At 30.3% G+C, this 19,025-nt stretch overlaps 2 protein-coding genes across 2 annotated transcripts in view; both read left to right on the forward strand.

Moving 5' to 3' along the window:
* LOC108733566 (ABC transporter G family member 20) overlaps window positions 1-13,761 on the forward strand; it is a 22,417-nt gene extending 8,656 nt beyond the window's left edge. The window contains exons 4-11 of the mRNA XM_025980398.1: window positions 1,760-2,116; window positions 9,446-9,748; window positions 9,828-10,162; window positions 11,249-11,442; window positions 11,649-11,764; window positions 11,830-11,900; window positions 11,959-12,224; window positions 13,376-13,761. Coding sequence (XP_025836183.1) covers window positions 1,760-2,116; window positions 9,446-9,748; window positions 9,828-10,162; window positions 11,249-11,442; window positions 11,649-11,764; window positions 11,830-11,900; window positions 11,959-12,224; window positions 13,376-13,677 — 1,944 coding nt within the window. The 3' untranslated portion in view covers window positions 13,678-13,761. The remainder of the gene's footprint in view (window positions 1-1,759; window positions 2,117-9,445; window positions 9,749-9,827; window positions 10,163-11,248; window positions 11,443-11,648; window positions 11,765-11,829; window positions 11,901-11,958; window positions 12,225-13,375) is intronic.
* Window positions 13,762-14,142: 381 nt separating this feature from the next.
* LOC108733610 (peroxisomal acyl-coenzyme A oxidase 3) lies at window positions 14,143-19,025 on the forward strand. Its single transcript, XM_025980393.1, has 10 exons — window positions 14,143-14,602; window positions 14,664-14,972; window positions 15,027-15,087; window positions 16,523-16,784; window positions 16,842-17,121; window positions 17,239-17,482; window positions 17,805-18,038; window positions 18,121-18,275; window positions 18,349-18,636; window positions 18,712-19,025. The coding sequence occupies exons 1-10, from the start codon at window positions 14,483-14,485 to the stop codon at window positions 18,820-18,822; spliced, it is 2,064 nt and encodes a 687-aa protein (XP_025836178.1). The 5' UTR covers window positions 14,143-14,482; the 3' UTR covers window positions 18,823-19,025.

The following is a 19,025-nucleotide window of genomic DNA, read 5'->3' on the forward strand; positions in this document are numbered from 1 at the left end:
ATTCGAGAACTATTATAAAAATTTCCGCTGTATGTGTTTTTATATCTCTTACGTTTAATTTAAGATAGTTATCCTTGAGTGGAGATGTAAGAAAAAATATGCAAATTAATAGAATTAATTAATGCTAATTTTAATGCATTTTTGTTTTGTATTTTTAAAAGCAATAATTTGTTTCTTATTTTTGTAATAAATATTTTTTATTATTACGTTGAATTCTGTATAAAACATTTTCGTCATATTTTTGCAGGATTTTAACGAAAATTAATTTCTTCTGGAAAAAAAGTTAACATATTTTTAAGAGACAATTCTTCTAGGTACTTATGTTTATTTTATGAATAAATGTTATCTTAACATACATTAACGTTAAATATTTGTTGACGTTTTCATTACGCATTCATTAGGAGATTTGAGAAATACCTTAAGCTTATAATACATAAACAAGGAATAATCTAACACATTTTAGGAATTAAAACTACTAAAAACCGCAAATTATATTTTGTGATTTATATTCTGCATATTTTAAAGTAGATATTAATTTTTTTTTGCAAAATAGTGTACACTAATACTTCTTCTTTACGTATTACCTAAAGCTTTATTTTTTTCTAATTAAAAAGGTGCGGTAATTATTATTTGATAGTTAGGTGTATGCTACTTTTTAATCGATACATCGAAGACGTAATCAACATCATTAAAGACAGTACAACTGTAGGAATAGATAAAGAGGGGCAAACGATTAATATGCTTAGATTTATAAATGATATAGCAGTATTAACATCTTGCAGAGAGGAGTTAGAGATAGCTTTCAATAAAGTGGATGCGGTATTCACAAAACAGTATTGTATGAAAATAAATAAAAGTAAAAATTAAAAATGCTGGTATGCAAGGGAAGAAAAAGTAAGGAGAGAGCGAATGTAAAGATGGGAGACGAAAGATTAGAAGACGTGGCTGTTTTTAGGTATATAGGAAGTCAAATAAGTCAGGACGGAAGGAGTAGTAAGGATATAAAACAGAGGCTTGAGCAGGATCCAGTCGCCTTCAATAAAAAGAAGTCACTTCTATACTCGCGAATGGTTAATTTAGAAATTGGAAAAAGATAGTTAAAGGTGTATGTTTGGATCGCGGCGCTGTACGGGTGCGAAACATTGACAGTGGGCGCCGCGGAAAAGAAAAGGTTAGAAGCGTTCGAAGTGTGGCGAATGATGAGGATACCATGGAAAGAGAAGGTTAGAAATGAAGAGGTATTAGAAAGAATAGGAAAACAGGCGCCTCTATGGAAGTCAATAAAAGATAGGCGAGATAGGTTGGTAGGACACCCTCCCAGGCATGAAGGTCTAGTCAGAGACATATTAGAGGCAGAAACAGGAGTTAAGAGGAGTAGAGGTAAACCTACATTAGATTACTGTTCCCAAATAGTTACGAAAAAGTTATGAAAAGTCTCTCCACATCCTTGGCTACTTGTGAATAGGTCTTCCTCTGCCACTCATTACTTCTGTTTCTGTTTTTAATGTGTCTCTCACTAGCACTTTATATCTCAGAAAGTGTCTTATCATCCTATCTCCCCGTTTCCTTATCGACAGCTGTATCCAGCCCAAATCTTCTGCGAAATTTATGCTCCGAGGAATAATAATTTTCAACCCTTCTTTCTTTTTCTTTTTTGAAATCGAAATCAGAATTTAAGTTAGACACATATGCATGTACATCCCAGCAATCTTGGCATACTTTGGCATTTTATTGAATTTTCCATTTTCTTTTATTTCAGGAAATTGCATTATATGGAGAATTTTCCATCCGTGAGACCCTTCTCTATTTTGGTCGAATCGCCGGTTTGACAAAGGAGAAAATCGAGGAACGTTTGGAATTTTTAGTAAGCTTCCTCATGCTCCCAGATGCGAACAGGTTGGTCAAAATTTTGAGTGGAGGACAACAGCGACGTGTTTCGTTGGCTTCCGCCCTTCTTCACGAACCTGAATTACTTATTTTAGATGAACCTACCGTAGGAGTCGATCCACTACTCAGGCAAAACATTTGGGATCATTTAGTGAATATTACGAAGGGCGGAAATACCACAGTGATCATTACTACACATTATATCGATGAAACGAGACAAGCCAGCATAGTAAGTGTAATTTTTTATTAAATTTTCTACTAAAATAATTAACACTAAAGTGTGAACTTACAAATCACTCCAGACTTTGCGATCGCGATCGTGTTGTGTGTTATTGATATTTAATTTACTTACAGTAAAAACGAAATAAATTGTTAAATTACCACCATGTGATGTTTCAGATAATACGGATTATTAATTGTTTTTAAAATTTTTGTTAAATTATGTTTTTATAAACTTATTGGAATTTCTTTAATTAATTTTTGTGGTAGCTAAAGAAATACAGGCCCCCAAATGCTTTGCCTGGGCCTGCTTTAAAATGTGGGAGTTGGGGGTTGTAACCAAACATGTAAAATGGTTTTAAAATCTCTTAGAATGTGTAATCAAGGGAAAGATCCAGAAACAGTTACTTGAAGAGGGAGAGAAATAATTTTTTTCTAAAATCTGGAGATGTTTTTTGGAATGGCATCTAAAATAATAGTAAAAAATTGACCCGTCAGCAATAAAACAACTCGCTTGAATATTTTTCACTGTACTGAAGTAGTTTATAAAGAAGTCATAAAGCTCTGAGGGAGTTAATTTCCCCCTATTACTTTCTGGTGTCATATTAAAAGAGTTTTACTCGTAACACCAACACACAATTGTGTAAGATAAAAACTAAACCAAAAAGACGAAAGATGGTTTCGATGATGACCATTGTGTTTTAGTCTTACAATTCTCCATTAGTTAACGTTGTTGCGTAAATAAACAATGCAAAAGGTTAATATCTAAAAATCCCCTTAAATAATACTCATACTCATACATATTTTTAGTGTAACATTTCCATTTATTATAATTTTCACATCCAAGGCTTTCTGTTTTTAATATTCTGAGACTTCTGTTGCTAATAATTTCTAGCATTTCTTTTATGGGTATTGGAATAAATTTAAATACTTATTATAAAGTATTTTATGATGAGAAAAATATTTACTTTATTTGTTCATTGTATTTATTGCCTTTTTTTTTAATTTTGCACAAACATTATATATTGATGATTTTTTTTAATGTAAACAGTGTTTTGTTTTAATAATTTGTTCATTTTACCTTAGAACAAAATCCATAAATCAAACAAACTCGAATAATAAACGTTTGTCGTAGTACTTATAAAAGTAACTTGACCCAAATAAATTTTACTGCGAATGTCAGTGAAAAACTACATCATCTTATATAGTATATGAATTGCAAATTCTTTCTTTTGCTTTATGTGCATTTATTCTCTAACATTGCATATTGTCCACTGATTTTTTTTCTAAGGATAAGCATTATTTATGAAACAGAAGAGACATGTAGGTTCTTCGATGATACTTCTAAAACTCATTGTACTTCTGAGGAGTCACTCATCACTCATTACTACTGCAGTATAAGTCAGTATTAGTCAGAAAAAAATTACCCTATTTTTGTAATATCCTACAATGGTACGAATTGTTTACATAACGATTAAAGGTGAAAAATTCAAAAAAGTATCGTTTTGTTTTTTGGAGGAGTTTAAATTCTCTTACACTTGGATCTATCATAATTTTTAAACGTTGACGACTTTTTAAATTAATTAAATTCCTGACTTATTTGACTTTCTAGATACCTAAAATCGGTCACTTCCTCTAATTCTTCGTCTCCTATCTTTATATTCGCTCTTTCCCAACTTTTTCTTCCCTTGCATACCGGTATTTTTGTTTTACTTTTATTTATTTTCATACAATACTGTTTTATCAATACCGCTTCCACCTCCTCCTTGGTAGATCCTAATACTGCTATAAATTTCGGCCATCACAAACAAAACTGTTAGGTTCTTCGTGTTCGACTTTTGATGTCAATTTCCATTAGTATAAGTTGATCCTTTAACTATTCCTTGAACCATGCGATTTTTATGCCTTGTTTGCCTTGGTATGTCTTCTTACTCTTGGACAGAAAAGAATTTAATTTTTAAAATACGACATGTAGTTACTTATATGTTTATGTGTGCATGTACGTTCATAAAATGAAAAAGAAAAATGATTACTGGTTAGCGGACGAGCGTTACCGAGAAACTGCTAATTTAATAATTTTTTTACCTTGAATTAAACAAGGTAGTTTTGACATACGCATGTATCATTGTATGCTTATGAAATAATTGGCGAACGTGGGTTTGTTGATGTTGCAAATTAATTTTTTGTTTTCAAAATATTAATGTTTGTTTAAAGACCATGCTCAGTCTATTATATGCAATTCAGTACTACGATATTTAAATTTCATATCGAATTTTTACTTTTTGTTTCTAAAAGATCCTTCAAACGTTTATCTCATTGACTATTTTTGGATATACGAAAAATGATCCTGAATTGTAGTTAGGGGTACAAAACCCATTTTGTTTCACTTCCATTGACTAATTGACCACTACAATAAAAAAGCGCCCCGCAACTTTCAAAAAGTTTTTTTTTTATATTTACCGCTGAAAGCTTTTTTTTTATAAATTTGCAGTCTCTTCAAATATTGATACTGTTTAGGATAAACTAAAAGACTTATCTCTGGCTGCTAATAAGTGTACGAAATACGTATCTGTTTTTCAAAAATTAATTATGGTATATTTGGGGCAAGTTTCTGTTAGTTTATTTACATATTACAGTCTCCTTTATTATCCTTACTCTATTTAAGATATTAATTCAGGAGAACCTACTAAATCTAAGAAGGGAATGTAGTTATTTAAATATTTATATACTTTGGTTTATAACCACAAGCTAATTTAATAAAACCACTGAGTGTTTCGTTCTCCCCTTGAAAAATAAAAAATTTGTTCACGTATCTGCTAGTTTCCCCTATGTATAACATTATTTTCCTTTTAACTTAAGTATACATCAATTATAATATTTGCTCATCATTATTGAAAAAAAATATGAATAAAAGCAAATACTTTCAGTAGTGGACGTTTTCGTGTATTTTTCATTCTTATATAATTTACATTAGCTAAATAATAACGTCAATTCTTCTACAAGTGTGACTTTTTGCTGCTGTATGACTAAAAATAAGTGATGCTTATGTACTTAGTTTTAATTATTTTCGTTGACGTCAGTCGAAAAGATAAATGAAGTGTTTAAGAGTTGAAGTAATAAGCAAAAAATAAGCCAAAAGTGTTAGTGAACAAAAAATTAATTAATAATAAAGTCATAAAATGAGAAAAGAATAAGAAATATGTAGTTGTTTTTACGTTTCTGTCAACACGCCAAAATAACTATAACTTCAAAAATGCCTACCGTCGAATTAATTAGAAAAATTAAAATTAAAAAAAAATTACGGTTTTGTTTATAACATACCAAAGTTAAGTAACTGAAAGAAATTGTTCCACTAGAATTACTTTAACTCGATTAATTACACAGATTTTAATTAGAGAAGCCACATATTGTTATTATTTTTCGATGTGGTGAAATTATACCTACTAACATTGTCCTCGATATGACCGAACGGCAATATATAACCCAAATTAACGTCATTCATGTTTGTCTGATAAATAAACCCATGGCATTTACCAGTTGGTAACATTTAGAAAGATTACAAGGTCTTTGATTAAAAATTTTTGTCTTTGATTAATAACGTCTCGACATAAACAAAGAACCTCGCGGATTACTGAATAAATAAGTAATTATGAGGAATTAAATACTATGAACTCTAAACTCTGCGTCTTCCTAAACATTTGAATAAGCTTGAAGCGAGAAACTCCATATTGGATTAGCTAATTGGTTTTAGTTTTGATTGTTAATTATATTTTATGATTCTATCGAATGGAACAATTAAAATAGAGAACGTTGTTACTAACGGATTAACTCAAAAACAATCAAAATGTCTTTAAATCGATACATAAGATATAATTATTTTCAATATATATAGCAGATTTAGAAAGAAATAGTTTTTTTTATTACAACTACTAATACCGTGTTTGTAAGTTAACTATTACTTCAAATAATTATTTCATGTAAATGTAAAACTTAGAAATGACTATTTTTCTTTCAAAAGTAATTTGGTGTAACCATTGTTATTTAATTAAAAACATAAAATCATTAATTTGTACGCTTGGTGGGTTAAATATCAGACGAAATAATGCATCGTGTTGCGGGGTTACTCGCTTGACGCACCGTTGATCTCTCCTAGGTTAATACAGAAAATATGTCGATTTTGAGTTTATTATGAAGTGAATGTTGTTTACCATGATAAAAATTCTTATTCTAGTCTATTGTTTATTAAAAATTAACACTTTCATTAGTAAAATTAGATTTCTATTGCATTAAAAACCTACTATAATACTACTCCCACAAAACTTGTAGTTTCCAAAATTACAGTATCATCATAATATGGGACTTCTGCTTAATATATCGAGCCAAACATCCCAAAGTAAGACGGGTACTACAAGCACCTTGTAAAAACGGGATAAAGAGGAATGCTATGTAATTCTAAGATAAAATTACAAACGTTTTACGAGATAAACTCAAAACGATTATAGAACGTTTAAATTCAGTGCCAAACATTCTCACAAACCTTTTAGACAAAAATGTATTACAAAGGAAATTGCTGAAAAATTGATTCTGCTGTAATCACCTGATTACATTCCTAAGTTCTAAGCGCTTCTTATGCAGTTAGAGATATTATTTGATATATGCTCTTTTATGCAAGGCATCATGAAATTAGCTGCTAAGTATAAAATAGCTGTTATGGAAGCTTTTCATCTTTGTTAGCTAATATTTATAACGAGTTTTTCGGTGGCTTCGAACGAAAGAAAACCTTAAGTTTACTTATAATAGCTAAAAGTTCGAGCAGGTCCATCATTAAAGATGCTTTTGACGTAAACAATATGATGTATTTGTGGACGACGTTTAAACACAGACGAATTCGATATTAATCTAAGTTTTTCGGGTTCAATTCCCGGCCAGGCAAAAATAGCAGCAAAAAACAGTTTTACCTCATTAACTTGAGGTAAGGTAAATAACATTAATGTTTGATAATTATTTTTTATTTATAAATCCGTTTTTTTTTTGCGTGTGCTTGTAAAATTTTTATTTGAAAAATAAAGTATAGCAATTGGCTATTGGGTTGCGTCCCCCCGAACAGAATACTTCGCTATTAAGGAAGTTATCCTTTTTGAGAAAATTTAGTTCCAACTAGATGTAGTTTACCTGTTTGACTCTAAACTATTTACTTACATATTGCATGGGGTTAAACACTTGGTTCCTTTTCTCAATAATGTGGAATGTTTGTCCGGATATATTTTCGTAACTTTCGCAGGAGTAAATGCTCCTTAAATATAAAATTCCCATGAAATCGAAACACTTCACTTCGTAATGTTTTTCGGCTCCGTATTGTAATTAAGTGTAATTTGTAAATGTTACATCAAGGTTAACAGCATCTACGAATCTACTATGTGGACATGCAATAAAAGAACCTTAAGCTGGTGGTTTTTTCCATCGATCATATGTTTCTTGTATATTTTATCGAAAACATTGTTGTTTTAAACAAAGTCTTTCATTTTCCACATAATTACTAACGATTTCAACGATTAAAATTTCCATTCAATAATTAAAATTTCCATTAAGCTTATTTTAATTATTATTTGTTGAAACGTTGGAAGCCCTAATAATAAAACATCGCTACTATATGTAGGTAATTAGAAATGTTGTAGATGTTTCTATTTTAATAAGGTTTTTGTTTACTTAATTTTAGTTTGTTTATAAGGAACGCATTCCGCAACATGTGTTTTGGTGTAAAATTAAAGTATTGCGTTAAAAAAATGATTATTGTTATATTAGGAATGTGCTTCTTTTATATACCGAAAATATAAGCAGCATTTTATCAGTTTATTATGTAAAAAACTTAATTCAAACACTAAAAGCAGTTATAAAAACAAATAACATTTAAATATGTTCATTTAAAAGGATCCATTATCACTAAATTAATAAGAGAAGCAATTAAAATAATTTTGGATACAATTGTATAGTACTATGTTAATACAATTTCAGTTGCATATATATATAACTTATCAAATTAAACCAAGTACTTATTGGTAATAAAAAAAGGTACACTGGCATAATCTGTTGAATTAAGAACTTCTTAAAAGATTATTTGTATTTTTCTCACACATCAGATGTAGAGTTTACCTGTATATAATAGCAAGTAATTCTAATTTGCTTGTGCTGCATTGAATGTTTAAGAAATAATGACATCGCAGCGGCGTCCAAGTTCAAGTGTACGTTATATCTTATTATTCTGCCTTCAACGTTCTGTAATAATATCCACAACATGGGCAGGAGTTTTGCCCGAAGAATATAAATTACCTTTTGTAAATTTAAATCTTACGGAAGATAATAGAGGACCACTTAAATTTTGATAATGGTCAAGGTTATTAGACTGTCTGGTCATTGTAATCCGCTTATTTGGCATAAGAAATGAACAATTGTGTAAGGAACATTTGACTATGATATGACTATATTTTTCGTTATTATGTCATTACGATTATTATAGCAATATTACTTAAATGATAAATGAATTGTAGTACGTTTTGGATTATTATTTTTCTGCAGTGTTATAGTTTACATTTCGTTCATTACAAATCTTTAATAGTCATAAGATATATTTTTATAAAAATCATTAAAAGTTAAGAAATATTATCAGATGGATTTTGTACTGCCCTTGAATGAAATGTTTCAAGTTCGCTGAACTTTCGTGGTATGTTCTCTCAGGTCGCCTCCAATTCCAGTCAAACTTCTTTGCTAATTTGTTGTATTATATAGGACTTTGTAATTATTAGGTTTATTCTTCTCAACCAAGAAAAACATTAACAGTATATGTATACAAATTTATATGAAAATCGTATTTTAAAATATTTTGCACATCGAACGACTTTGATCAGGTCATAGTTTTAATTTTTCCTGTGCCAATTCAATATAATGCGTTCATGAGATCTAAAAGATTTAAGAGTTTCATATATTAAAATGTAAAAAGGGACCCTTTTGAGATCACTTATGTCTCTGTACATCAGGGATGATTCTCTTAAAAAATATGCAACACAAAATCTTGAAGTTTGATATAGCAATAAACCATATTGATTCGTATGCTTAGGAATTAGAGTTTTTGTGGGTTGGGAGGGATGGGCACTGTTTTATGATTTATATAAAACGCTCTGCGAGTCGAACTCACATTTGCCTTTTTTTTATTTTAATTTTTCGAAGTTAAAATGCTCTCATTACATATTGACATAATCATTATATCTTTATCCCTTCTCAATTGCCGTAGCCTTTTTGGGTTTTGCATCTATTGTTCTGTGAAGGTTTATGCTTTTCTTTTCAGATTGGTTTAATGAGAGGTGGTTACTTCTTAGCTGAAGAATCACCGGAGAGACTTCTGGCTCAGTTTAATGCAGAAACGTTAGAAGATGTGTTTCTTAAACTCAGTGTTATTCAGAATATGGGAAGGCGTAGGCGATCGAGTATATTACAGGAAGTTACTGAAACCATCCAGGTCCCAAGTGGGGTAGTTAATGAAGCAGCAGTTTTGGATGAAGAGGGCGAAATATCTGGAGAATTCGGGGACAACGTCTCCATGAGTAGCCGTGGTGGAAGGGTTTCTATAACACCAGTTGTTAAAGATACGGTAATTGTTAATCTCAAAAGGGATTCTGATCCTTGATATGATAAAAAGTGGAAGGGATTTCATCATCTGTTAATTGCAGGAACCTTCCATGCCTGAATTGCCCCCGGAAGAGCAATCCCCTACAGAATGTATGGATTATTTTAAAGTTATAAAAATGCACCATATGCAGGCTCTTATTTGGAAAAACTTTTTATGGATGTGGAGGAACATCCCTGTGATGTTGTTTATAATAGGATTACCAGTAGCTCAAATAATACTTTTTTGTTTATCAATTGGACATGATCCATACGACTTGCCAGTATCTATAGTAAATTTTGAATTAGATCAGAAAGAAGAATGTCATAAAGGTATTAGTTGCAACAGTACAAGGCTTAGCTGTAGTTATTTAAACCACCCGTTTAAATTCAGTGCCAAACATTCTCACAAACCTTTTAGACAAAAATGTATTACAAAGGAAATTGCTGAAAAATTGATTCTGCTGTAATCACCTGATTACATTCCTAAGTTCTAAGCGCTTCTTATGCAGTTAGAGATATTATTTGATATATGCTCTTTTATGCAAGGCATCATGAAATTAGCTGCTAAGTATAAAATAGCTGTTATGGAAGCTTTTCATCTTTGTTAGCTAATATTTATAACGAGTTTTTCGGTGGCTTCGAACGAAAGAAAACCTTAAGTTTACTTATAATAGCTAAAAGTTCGAGCAGGTCCATCATTAAAGATGCTTTTGACGTAAACAATATGATGTATTTGTGGACGACGTTTAAACACAGACGAATTCGATATTAATCTAAGTTTTTCGGGTTCAATTCCCGGCCAGGCAAAAATAGCAGCAAAAAACAGTTTTACCTCATTAACTTGAGGTAAGGTAAATAACATTAATGTTTGATAATTATTTTTTATTTATAAATCCGTTTTTTTTTTGCGTGTGCTTGTAAAATTTTTATTTGAAAAATAAAGTATAGCAATTGGCTATTGGGTTGCGTCCCCCCGAACAGAATACTTCGCTATTAAGGAAGTTATCCTTTTTGAGAAAATTTAGTTCCAACTAGATGTAGTTTACCTGTTTGACTCTAAACTATTTACTTACATATTGCATNGTTCAATAAAAAGCAATACATTTGAAGAAGGTATATTAATGCATTTAATTATTTTGAAAATGTTCAAGTAGGTATGTTTTATATGGGGAGACCGTTCATAAAATACATTGTCAAACAGAAAAAGTGAAGGAATATTACTCAAAACGACGAGCTATGACAAGGAAGCGTGACATTTGCAGTTCATTAATAATATTTAAATTATATTCTTAATTTATTAGTTTTTATTTAATTTTTTGGTTTTATTAATATTTGTATGCTATTATTAGATTATTATATATGGGGGGAGGGTCAAGATTTTAGATTTGATAATGTATTTTATAAACGGCCCACCTACCTACATAAAAATTATGTATAATTTTATTATTATGTTACCTATCGTTGTTTCGTTCAAGTGATAATTTTATAAAAAATTGCAGAATTATTTTGATACAATTAACGAAGCTAAAGATTCTGTAATAAGAGGTAAATCATGGGCCGTAATTATTGTCCCACATAATTACTCTGATGCATTAAGGGAACGCTTGGAAGCATGGCGATATGCTAGCGAATGGGATATCGAATATTCGAGTGTCGAAGTTTATCAGGACAAATCTAGTAAGTACTATGATAATACACTATTTTTTTAATCACAAAGACTAAAGAAACAACGCAAGTCTTATCGGAGAAATTGTGTACAAAATTTTGTAATTACATTTTAATTTATCTATTATACTTTTACGTATTGCTCATAAAAAATAATTGAATTTTAATAGAGTACGGTATAATCTTATGATTATAATTAATAATTTTTTGTATTCTAGACGAAAACATAGGTAACTTCTTGAAGGTGTACCTCTACGAAACTTTCCAGAAATTTATTCAGGATTATTTAAAGTCCTGCGATATAGACGAAAGGGTAGTCAGCTTGCCCATAAGGGTAAGTGTTTTGTTCACTATAATTATTTTAATTAAATGGTTTTCAATAAAAAATTTAATTTCCAGATAGAAGAACCAGTGTATGGCTATAGACATCCCAATTTTACAGATTTTGCAGCACCTGGTATTATTCTGACGTACGTATGAGATTTATTTTTGTTTTGATTATTATTAAACGAAATTATAAATTTCTAGGATCATTTTCTTCTTGGCTGTAGCTCTAACGTCAGGGGCCATGTTGATTGAACGCAACGAAGGCAGTTTAGAAAGGTCACTGGTCATTGGCATAAATGGTATCGAAATTTTGTTTGCTCACGTTATAACACAATTTGTTGTGATGGTTGGCCAATCTATTATGGTTTTAATTTTCTCTTTTGCCGTCTTCAATTTAACTTTGAATGGTAACATATTTTTAGTGGCACTTCTTACTATGATGACGGGACTTTGCGGAATGTGCTTCGGTAAGATTTTTAATTACAGATTTACATAGTATGCTTTCGCTGAAAATAAATTTTACTCTACTTAATTTATCAAAAAAAGAGAGTAGGATCTCATATGACCATGATCGTCTCAGAGGATTAAACAATTACATTAAAAAAAGTCTTAAACTGTTTAGTTATTTACGGTATTGAAAATTATTGATAAATTATCAGCTACAACATAAAATTATTCCAATAAAAACTGTGAAATTGTTTGACATTTACAAGGCTGATGGTCTCTCATTTTTAATTAGTTTTAACATTGCTACACTAATTATTTTATATGGATTGTGAGAAATTAATTTGACTTGTTTCTTGTTGTGATTGTGCATTTCTATCCATTACTACTTTCTTATTACGTAACTACAGTTTCTGTACAGTCATGCCTGGGGATTCCCAAAAATTAAATGCAGTAACTTTAAAAAAAAAGCAGGCTGTGTGGTGTCGTGGAACACCTAATAGGAATGAAGTTTCTAACTAATATTCGACAAATATTAATTACAATAAAAAAACAACTCGTTTTGGACATACTTATCAGATGGCAAAATAATCGAATCTACCTCGTCAGCTCTTTATCTCTTTCTCATTGCAAGCTGTAAGTAAGAGGGAGAGAGATGCCCACTAACACATTCGATTTTTTGCCAGCTTTAGCAGACCTAGGGAAGTTTCCTCAAAAGGGAATCTGGAGCCAGCTTAAGGAAAATAGCATTATAATTTAATTCTTGTGCCAAATTAATTCTTGTTGTTTAAAGATAAACTAAACAGAAACTCACTCTAATTAGTATGAGTTTTCCTTTTAGTTTATTTAACAAGCGAAGGTTTGGTTTTCTCATAGTAAAATGTGTCCTAGCATAATTAATATGCTGTTCACATTATGAGTGGTTTCCATTATGCGATTCACATTAGCGAATGTCTACTGTATTTACCAATACTTACTTACTTTTTTAACAAGCAGTCACTTGCAAATCTTATTGAGAACATGAAAATGTAGTAAGTAATTATGAAGTACATTTTTACTTTTTAATAATAAAAGAAAAAGATAAACATAAATAAACTTTTAGGACTTGTACTTGAAGGCTCTCTATTCCCAATTAAAGGGTATTGTAATAAAAAAAAATATGTTTGATTTTTAGGTTTTGTGGTTTCTTGTGTTTGCGATACTGAACGTACGGCTACCTATATGGCCATGGGTAGTTTCTTACCAATGGTGATGTTATGTGGAATAATTTGGCCTATTGAAGGGATGCATCAAATTTTGAGAATTATATCTCTTTTCTTGCCATTAACGAAATCTACAGAAAGTTTAAGGAGTATTTTGATGCGTGGATGGGGTTTTGCAGTGTCTTCAGTATATATCGGATTTATTTCCACCGTTATATGGATTGTCGTGTTTTTAACATTTAGTGTACTATTACTTAAGTTTAAAAAGGGATAGATGAAATCCTATATTATTAGAACTTTTATATCTGTGTAAAGTAATTTAGGAAATTGTGATCATTAAAAAATTATTGTTTTTTTACATTTTTTTTAAGGTGTAGTGAACTAAATGGAAACAGTTTGGGTTATTTGAATAATTTTATTATTTATTTATATAAGAACAAAAAATAAAACTNTACTTGAATATCCAGTTCATGTAAGTAATTTTTCTAATACGTACATGATATTTGACGGTATTTTTAATGCTTCTTTTATGAAAATTATTAATTACGAATATTTTACTATGGATTGCTTAACATTTTTTCTATTTTAGCAACACCGTATATTACTGAGTTGAAAGAATCTTTTACATTTTAATAAATAATATTTATAATACACTATTTAAAATTTAGAGCACTCTGTAGATATAAATCATTGATAATCAGATAACATACCATAACATTTATCTATGATATAAATGTTGAGTTGTTGACAACTGTTTGACGTCTGTTTGTCAAGTTGTATTAGAATACGACGAACTGTAAGAGGTTGAATTTAATTTGTTTAAATTATTTTGTAATTAAATGTGTCTGCAGTAAATGAAACTTTAATAGATGTTAGAAGTGGTATTGGGGAGTGATATTTAACAACGTAAAGAGCTTTCTCCTTTTATGATTTTAGATATGTGAGGATAAGTGATAAACGAATCAAAGAGAGAAAGTCTAAAGTGCAGTAACATATAAACATTGTAACAGTGCAGCAGTAGTTTTTATGTCGTGTACTTATTTGTTCGTTATCGGAGATTAATATAAAAATTTATAATCATGGCCAATAGATTGAAAAATTTTCCCCCTGGACCATTAGACCAATATAGAAAAGCAGCATCTTTTGATTGGAAAAAAATGAAAGTTTTTCTTGATTCAGAGGATCTAATAGAATTTGAGGTAGTATAACTTTAATTTTATTATATGTAAGTATTCTTACGTTTACATTATTGTTTAATAGCAAGATGCCTTTGATGAAATTAAGAAAAATAGATTGTATAATGAACTATATACAGAATCATTACCATTTGATGAAATCAGAAGGCGAACTGTTCAAAGAATGTATTCATTAAAAGACAATTACAACCTGTCATATGAAGCTAGTTATTCTGATTTGAAAAGGCCTTATATTCAATTGTTTGCTCATTTTACGCTTGACCCATCAGCTGCTATAAAATATTCCATAGGATTTGGTATGTTTTTGAGTACAATTAAAACATTAGGCACTGAGAGACACACGCACTATTTAGCAGATATAGTGGATGGAAAGGTCAGTTATTTTCAAAAATTAGTTTTGTTGTTTTATTTAATTAAATTATTGTAGATTTTAGGTTGTTTCTGTTTAACAGAAATTGGGCATGGAACAAACACAAAAATTAAACCAAGTACTTATTGGTAATAAAAAAAGGTACACTGGCATAATCTGTTGAATTAAGAACTTCTTAAAAGATTATTTGTATTTTTCTCACACATCAGATGTAGAGTTTACCTGTATATAATAGCAAGTAATTCTAATTTGCTTGTGCTGCATTGAATGTTTAAGAAATAATGACATCGCAGCGGCGTCCAAGTTCAAGTGTACGTTATATCTTATTATTCTGCCTTCAACGTTCTGTAATAATATCCACAACATGGGCAGGAGTTTTGCCCGAAGAATATAAATTACCTTTTGTAAATTTAAATCTTACGGAAGATAATAGAGGACCACTTAAATTTTGATAATGGTCAAGGTTATTAGACTGTCTGGTCATTGTAATCCGCTTATTTGGCATAAGAAATGAACAATTGTGTAAGGAACATTTGACTATGATATGACTATATTTTTCGTTATTATGTCATTACGATTATTATAGCAATATTACTTAAATGATAAATGAATTGTAGTACGTTTTGGATTATTATTTTTCTGCAGTGTTATAGTTTACATTTCGTTCATTACAAATCTTTAATAGTCATAAGATATATTTTTATAAAAATCATTAAAAGTTAAGAAATATTATCAGATGGATTTTGTACTGCCCTTGAATGAAATGTTTCAAGTTCGCTGAACTTTCGTGGTATGTTCTCTCAGGTCGCCTCCAATTCCAGTCAAACTTCTTTGCTAATTTGTTGTATTATATAGGACTTTGTAATTATTAGGTTTATTCTTCTCAACCAAGAAAAACATTAACAGTATATGTATACAAATTTATATGAAAATCGTATTTTAAAATATTTTGCACATCGAACGACTTTGATCAGGTCATAGTTTTAATTTTTCCTGTGCCAATTCAATATAATGCGTTCATGAGATCTAAAAGATTTAAGAGTTTCATATATTAAAATGTAAAAAGGGACCCTTTTGAGATCACTTATGTCTCTGTACATCAGGGATGATTCTCTTAAAAAATATGCAACACAAAATCTTGAAGTTTGATATAGCAATAAACCATATTGATTCGTATGCTTAGGAATTAGAGTTTTTGTGGGTTGGGAGGGATGGGCACTGTTTTATGATTTATATAAAACGCTCTGCGAGTCGAACTCACATTTGCCTTTTTTTTATTTTAATTTTTCGAAGTTAAAATGCTCTCATTACATATTGACATAATCATTNAGAATATGGGTATTATAATTTCACTGATAATAAACTCTTCAATTTATGTTTATTAATTTTTCACAAACACTGATAATTCACAAACAAAAATGTATCATTATATAGCCACCTGTAGGTTCCTTCTGAGAAAAGTGACTGTAAAAATTAGAAATTACTTTTTTAAGTTAGGGGATTTGAATTCCATACAGGGAATTTAATAATTTAATTAGACTCGATACATTTTTTTTTGTTCGAATTTTTTTGGAACATACGTCATCTAATTAAGTGTAATTTGACTAGGGAGATTTTGATTTTTTTTTTCTTTTTTTTAGGAAAAACTGCTACTCATGGTGTTGTCTATGCCCAGTTAATAACACCTGATGGAGTAAATCACGGTCTGCACACTTTTGTTGTTAAATTACGAGATCCAGAAACGTTAATACCGTATGCAGGTCTCACTATAGGTGATATGGGAGAGAAAATTGGCTTGAATGGGATCGATAATGGGTAAAAAGTTATTTAACTGTAACAGTTCATGGAAAATTTATCGTACAATTTTTTTAGATTCTTGATGTTTCACAACTATAGGATTCCACGTGCTGACCTGCTGAACAGAACTGGAGACGTTACCGAAGATGGACAATACATTACACCTTTCAAAGATCCTAATAAAAGACATGGAACATCTTTAGGCGCTCTTTCAGCAGGCAGAGTTACTATTATTAGTGTCGGTAATATTTATTTAATTAAAGCTTTAACGGTTGCTATCAGGTATGCAGCAGTGCGAAGACAATTTGGACCAAATGATGACGAAGAAATTCCAATACTTGAATATCCAGTTCATGTAAGTAATTTTTCTAATACGTACATGATATTTGACGGTATTTTTAATGCTTCTTTTATGAAAATTATTAATTACGAATATTTTACTATGGATTGCTTAACATTTTTTCTATTTTAGCAACACCGTATATTACCATATCTTGCTGTTGTGTATGCACATAGAATATTTGCAAACTACCTTTATGAAATATATAATCAGTTCATTATCGATCAATTTTTAAATAATAAATCTGCCTTAAGCGCAGATCTTGGTGTAGAACTGCATGGAGTGTCTTCTGCTGGTAAATGTGTAACAGGCTGGTTAGCTAGAGATGGTATACAGGAATGTAGAGAAGCCTGTGGAGGACATGGTTATTTGAAGGGTAAGGTTTTATCCAAAGATTTTTTGTTTTTCATAATGATATTTGTGTATTACTAAAATCGATTTTTATACCTGTTATGTATTGTTTGTGTATGATTTAATATGTAATAAATATCTATAATTAACAAAGTAAACATATAAAATATTAATACACATTCATTAAAAGGTAATTCTGGTGAAGAGAATAATTTTTTCCGAGAAAATTTTGAAAAGCGAATTCCAGATTGTAAATGAATTAATTTTGCTTTCTATTTATTTCGCCACTCGATAAAATTTTTATTTCTTTGATTGTCAAATTGTGCACCACTTTCATTTCATTTTAGTTGCTGGTCTTGGGGATCTGAAAAACGATCATGACGCTAATAACACTTACGAAGGTGAAAATCACGTTCTTATCCAGCAAACAACTAATTGGCTTCTAAAATTTTGGCCCTCTGTGGTGAAAGGTGAACGTGTTTCGTCTCCCATGGGAAGTATTAACTTTTTATCGAATGCCAAGCAAATTCTAAATCAAAAGTCCACTGTTAACACTTTACCACAACTACTGCAGCCAACAGGTACACTTCATTGTCTTAGATTTTGCAATTGAAGATTACAGATAATTGTATATGATTCTATGTCGTTTTATTATTTTTGTAGTAATTTTGGATATATACAAGTGGCTTACTTGCTACCATCTAAAATCAACATTCAGTAGGATTGAACATCTTGAAAAAAATGGTAAAAGTCCTTTTTGGAGTAGAAACGACAGCCAGGTATTTTATGGAAAACAGCTCAGTATCACTTACATGCAGGTAAAAAATCATATCAATACTATTGTTGTATATATGTATCAGTACTATTACTATTAGATTTATATATTTTTAGCATTTCATTTTGCAAGCGGTTTATAACAAAATAAATTCAGCTCAAGATCGACAAATTAGGGAGGTTCTAACAAAATTGTTCCTTCTGTATGGAGTTTGGAATCTCGACAAACACTTGCCGTACTTGTACAGAGGAGAATATGTTATAAGTGGTAAATTTTCTGAACTTGTTCAAGAAGCAATCGTCAAATTGTGCGCAGATTTGAAGAACGATGCAGTATCGTTGATAGATACGTTTGCGCCTCCAGATTTTGTTCTTAATTCGGTCCTTGGTCATTCCGATGGTCATGTATGTGTCCATTTTTGAAATAAAAAAAGTGTAAACCTAAACAAAGAAGGGTATTCTGCAAGTATTTATTTTTAGGTTTATCGGCACTTGCAATCAGCTTTCTTTCATTCTCCAGAAAGTTTAAGCAGACCAAAGTGGTGGAAAGAGGCAGTTAATTGGAAAGATAATATTAAATCTAAGTTATAAAAAAAATACGCGTAAGTTATAATTTTACAGCTTTAATCAGAGAGATGTATAATGGACAATATGGGATTATAGTATTGATAGATTTTCATTATTTTATTACTTTTTCCATGCAAATCGTAAAAAAATTTTATAGTATCTTATTTGTAGTTTTTCTACATTTAGTGAAATTTTTAATAATAAGAATTAGGCAAATATTGAAAAAA

This window comes from Agrilus planipennis, unplaced genomic scaffold (assembly GCF_000699045.2).
Source record: "Agrilus planipennis isolate EAB-ADULT unplaced genomic scaffold, Apla_2.0 scaffold41, whole genome shotgun sequence".
Taxonomy (NCBI): Eukaryota; Metazoa; Arthropoda; class Insecta; order Coleoptera; family Buprestidae; genus Agrilus; species Agrilus planipennis.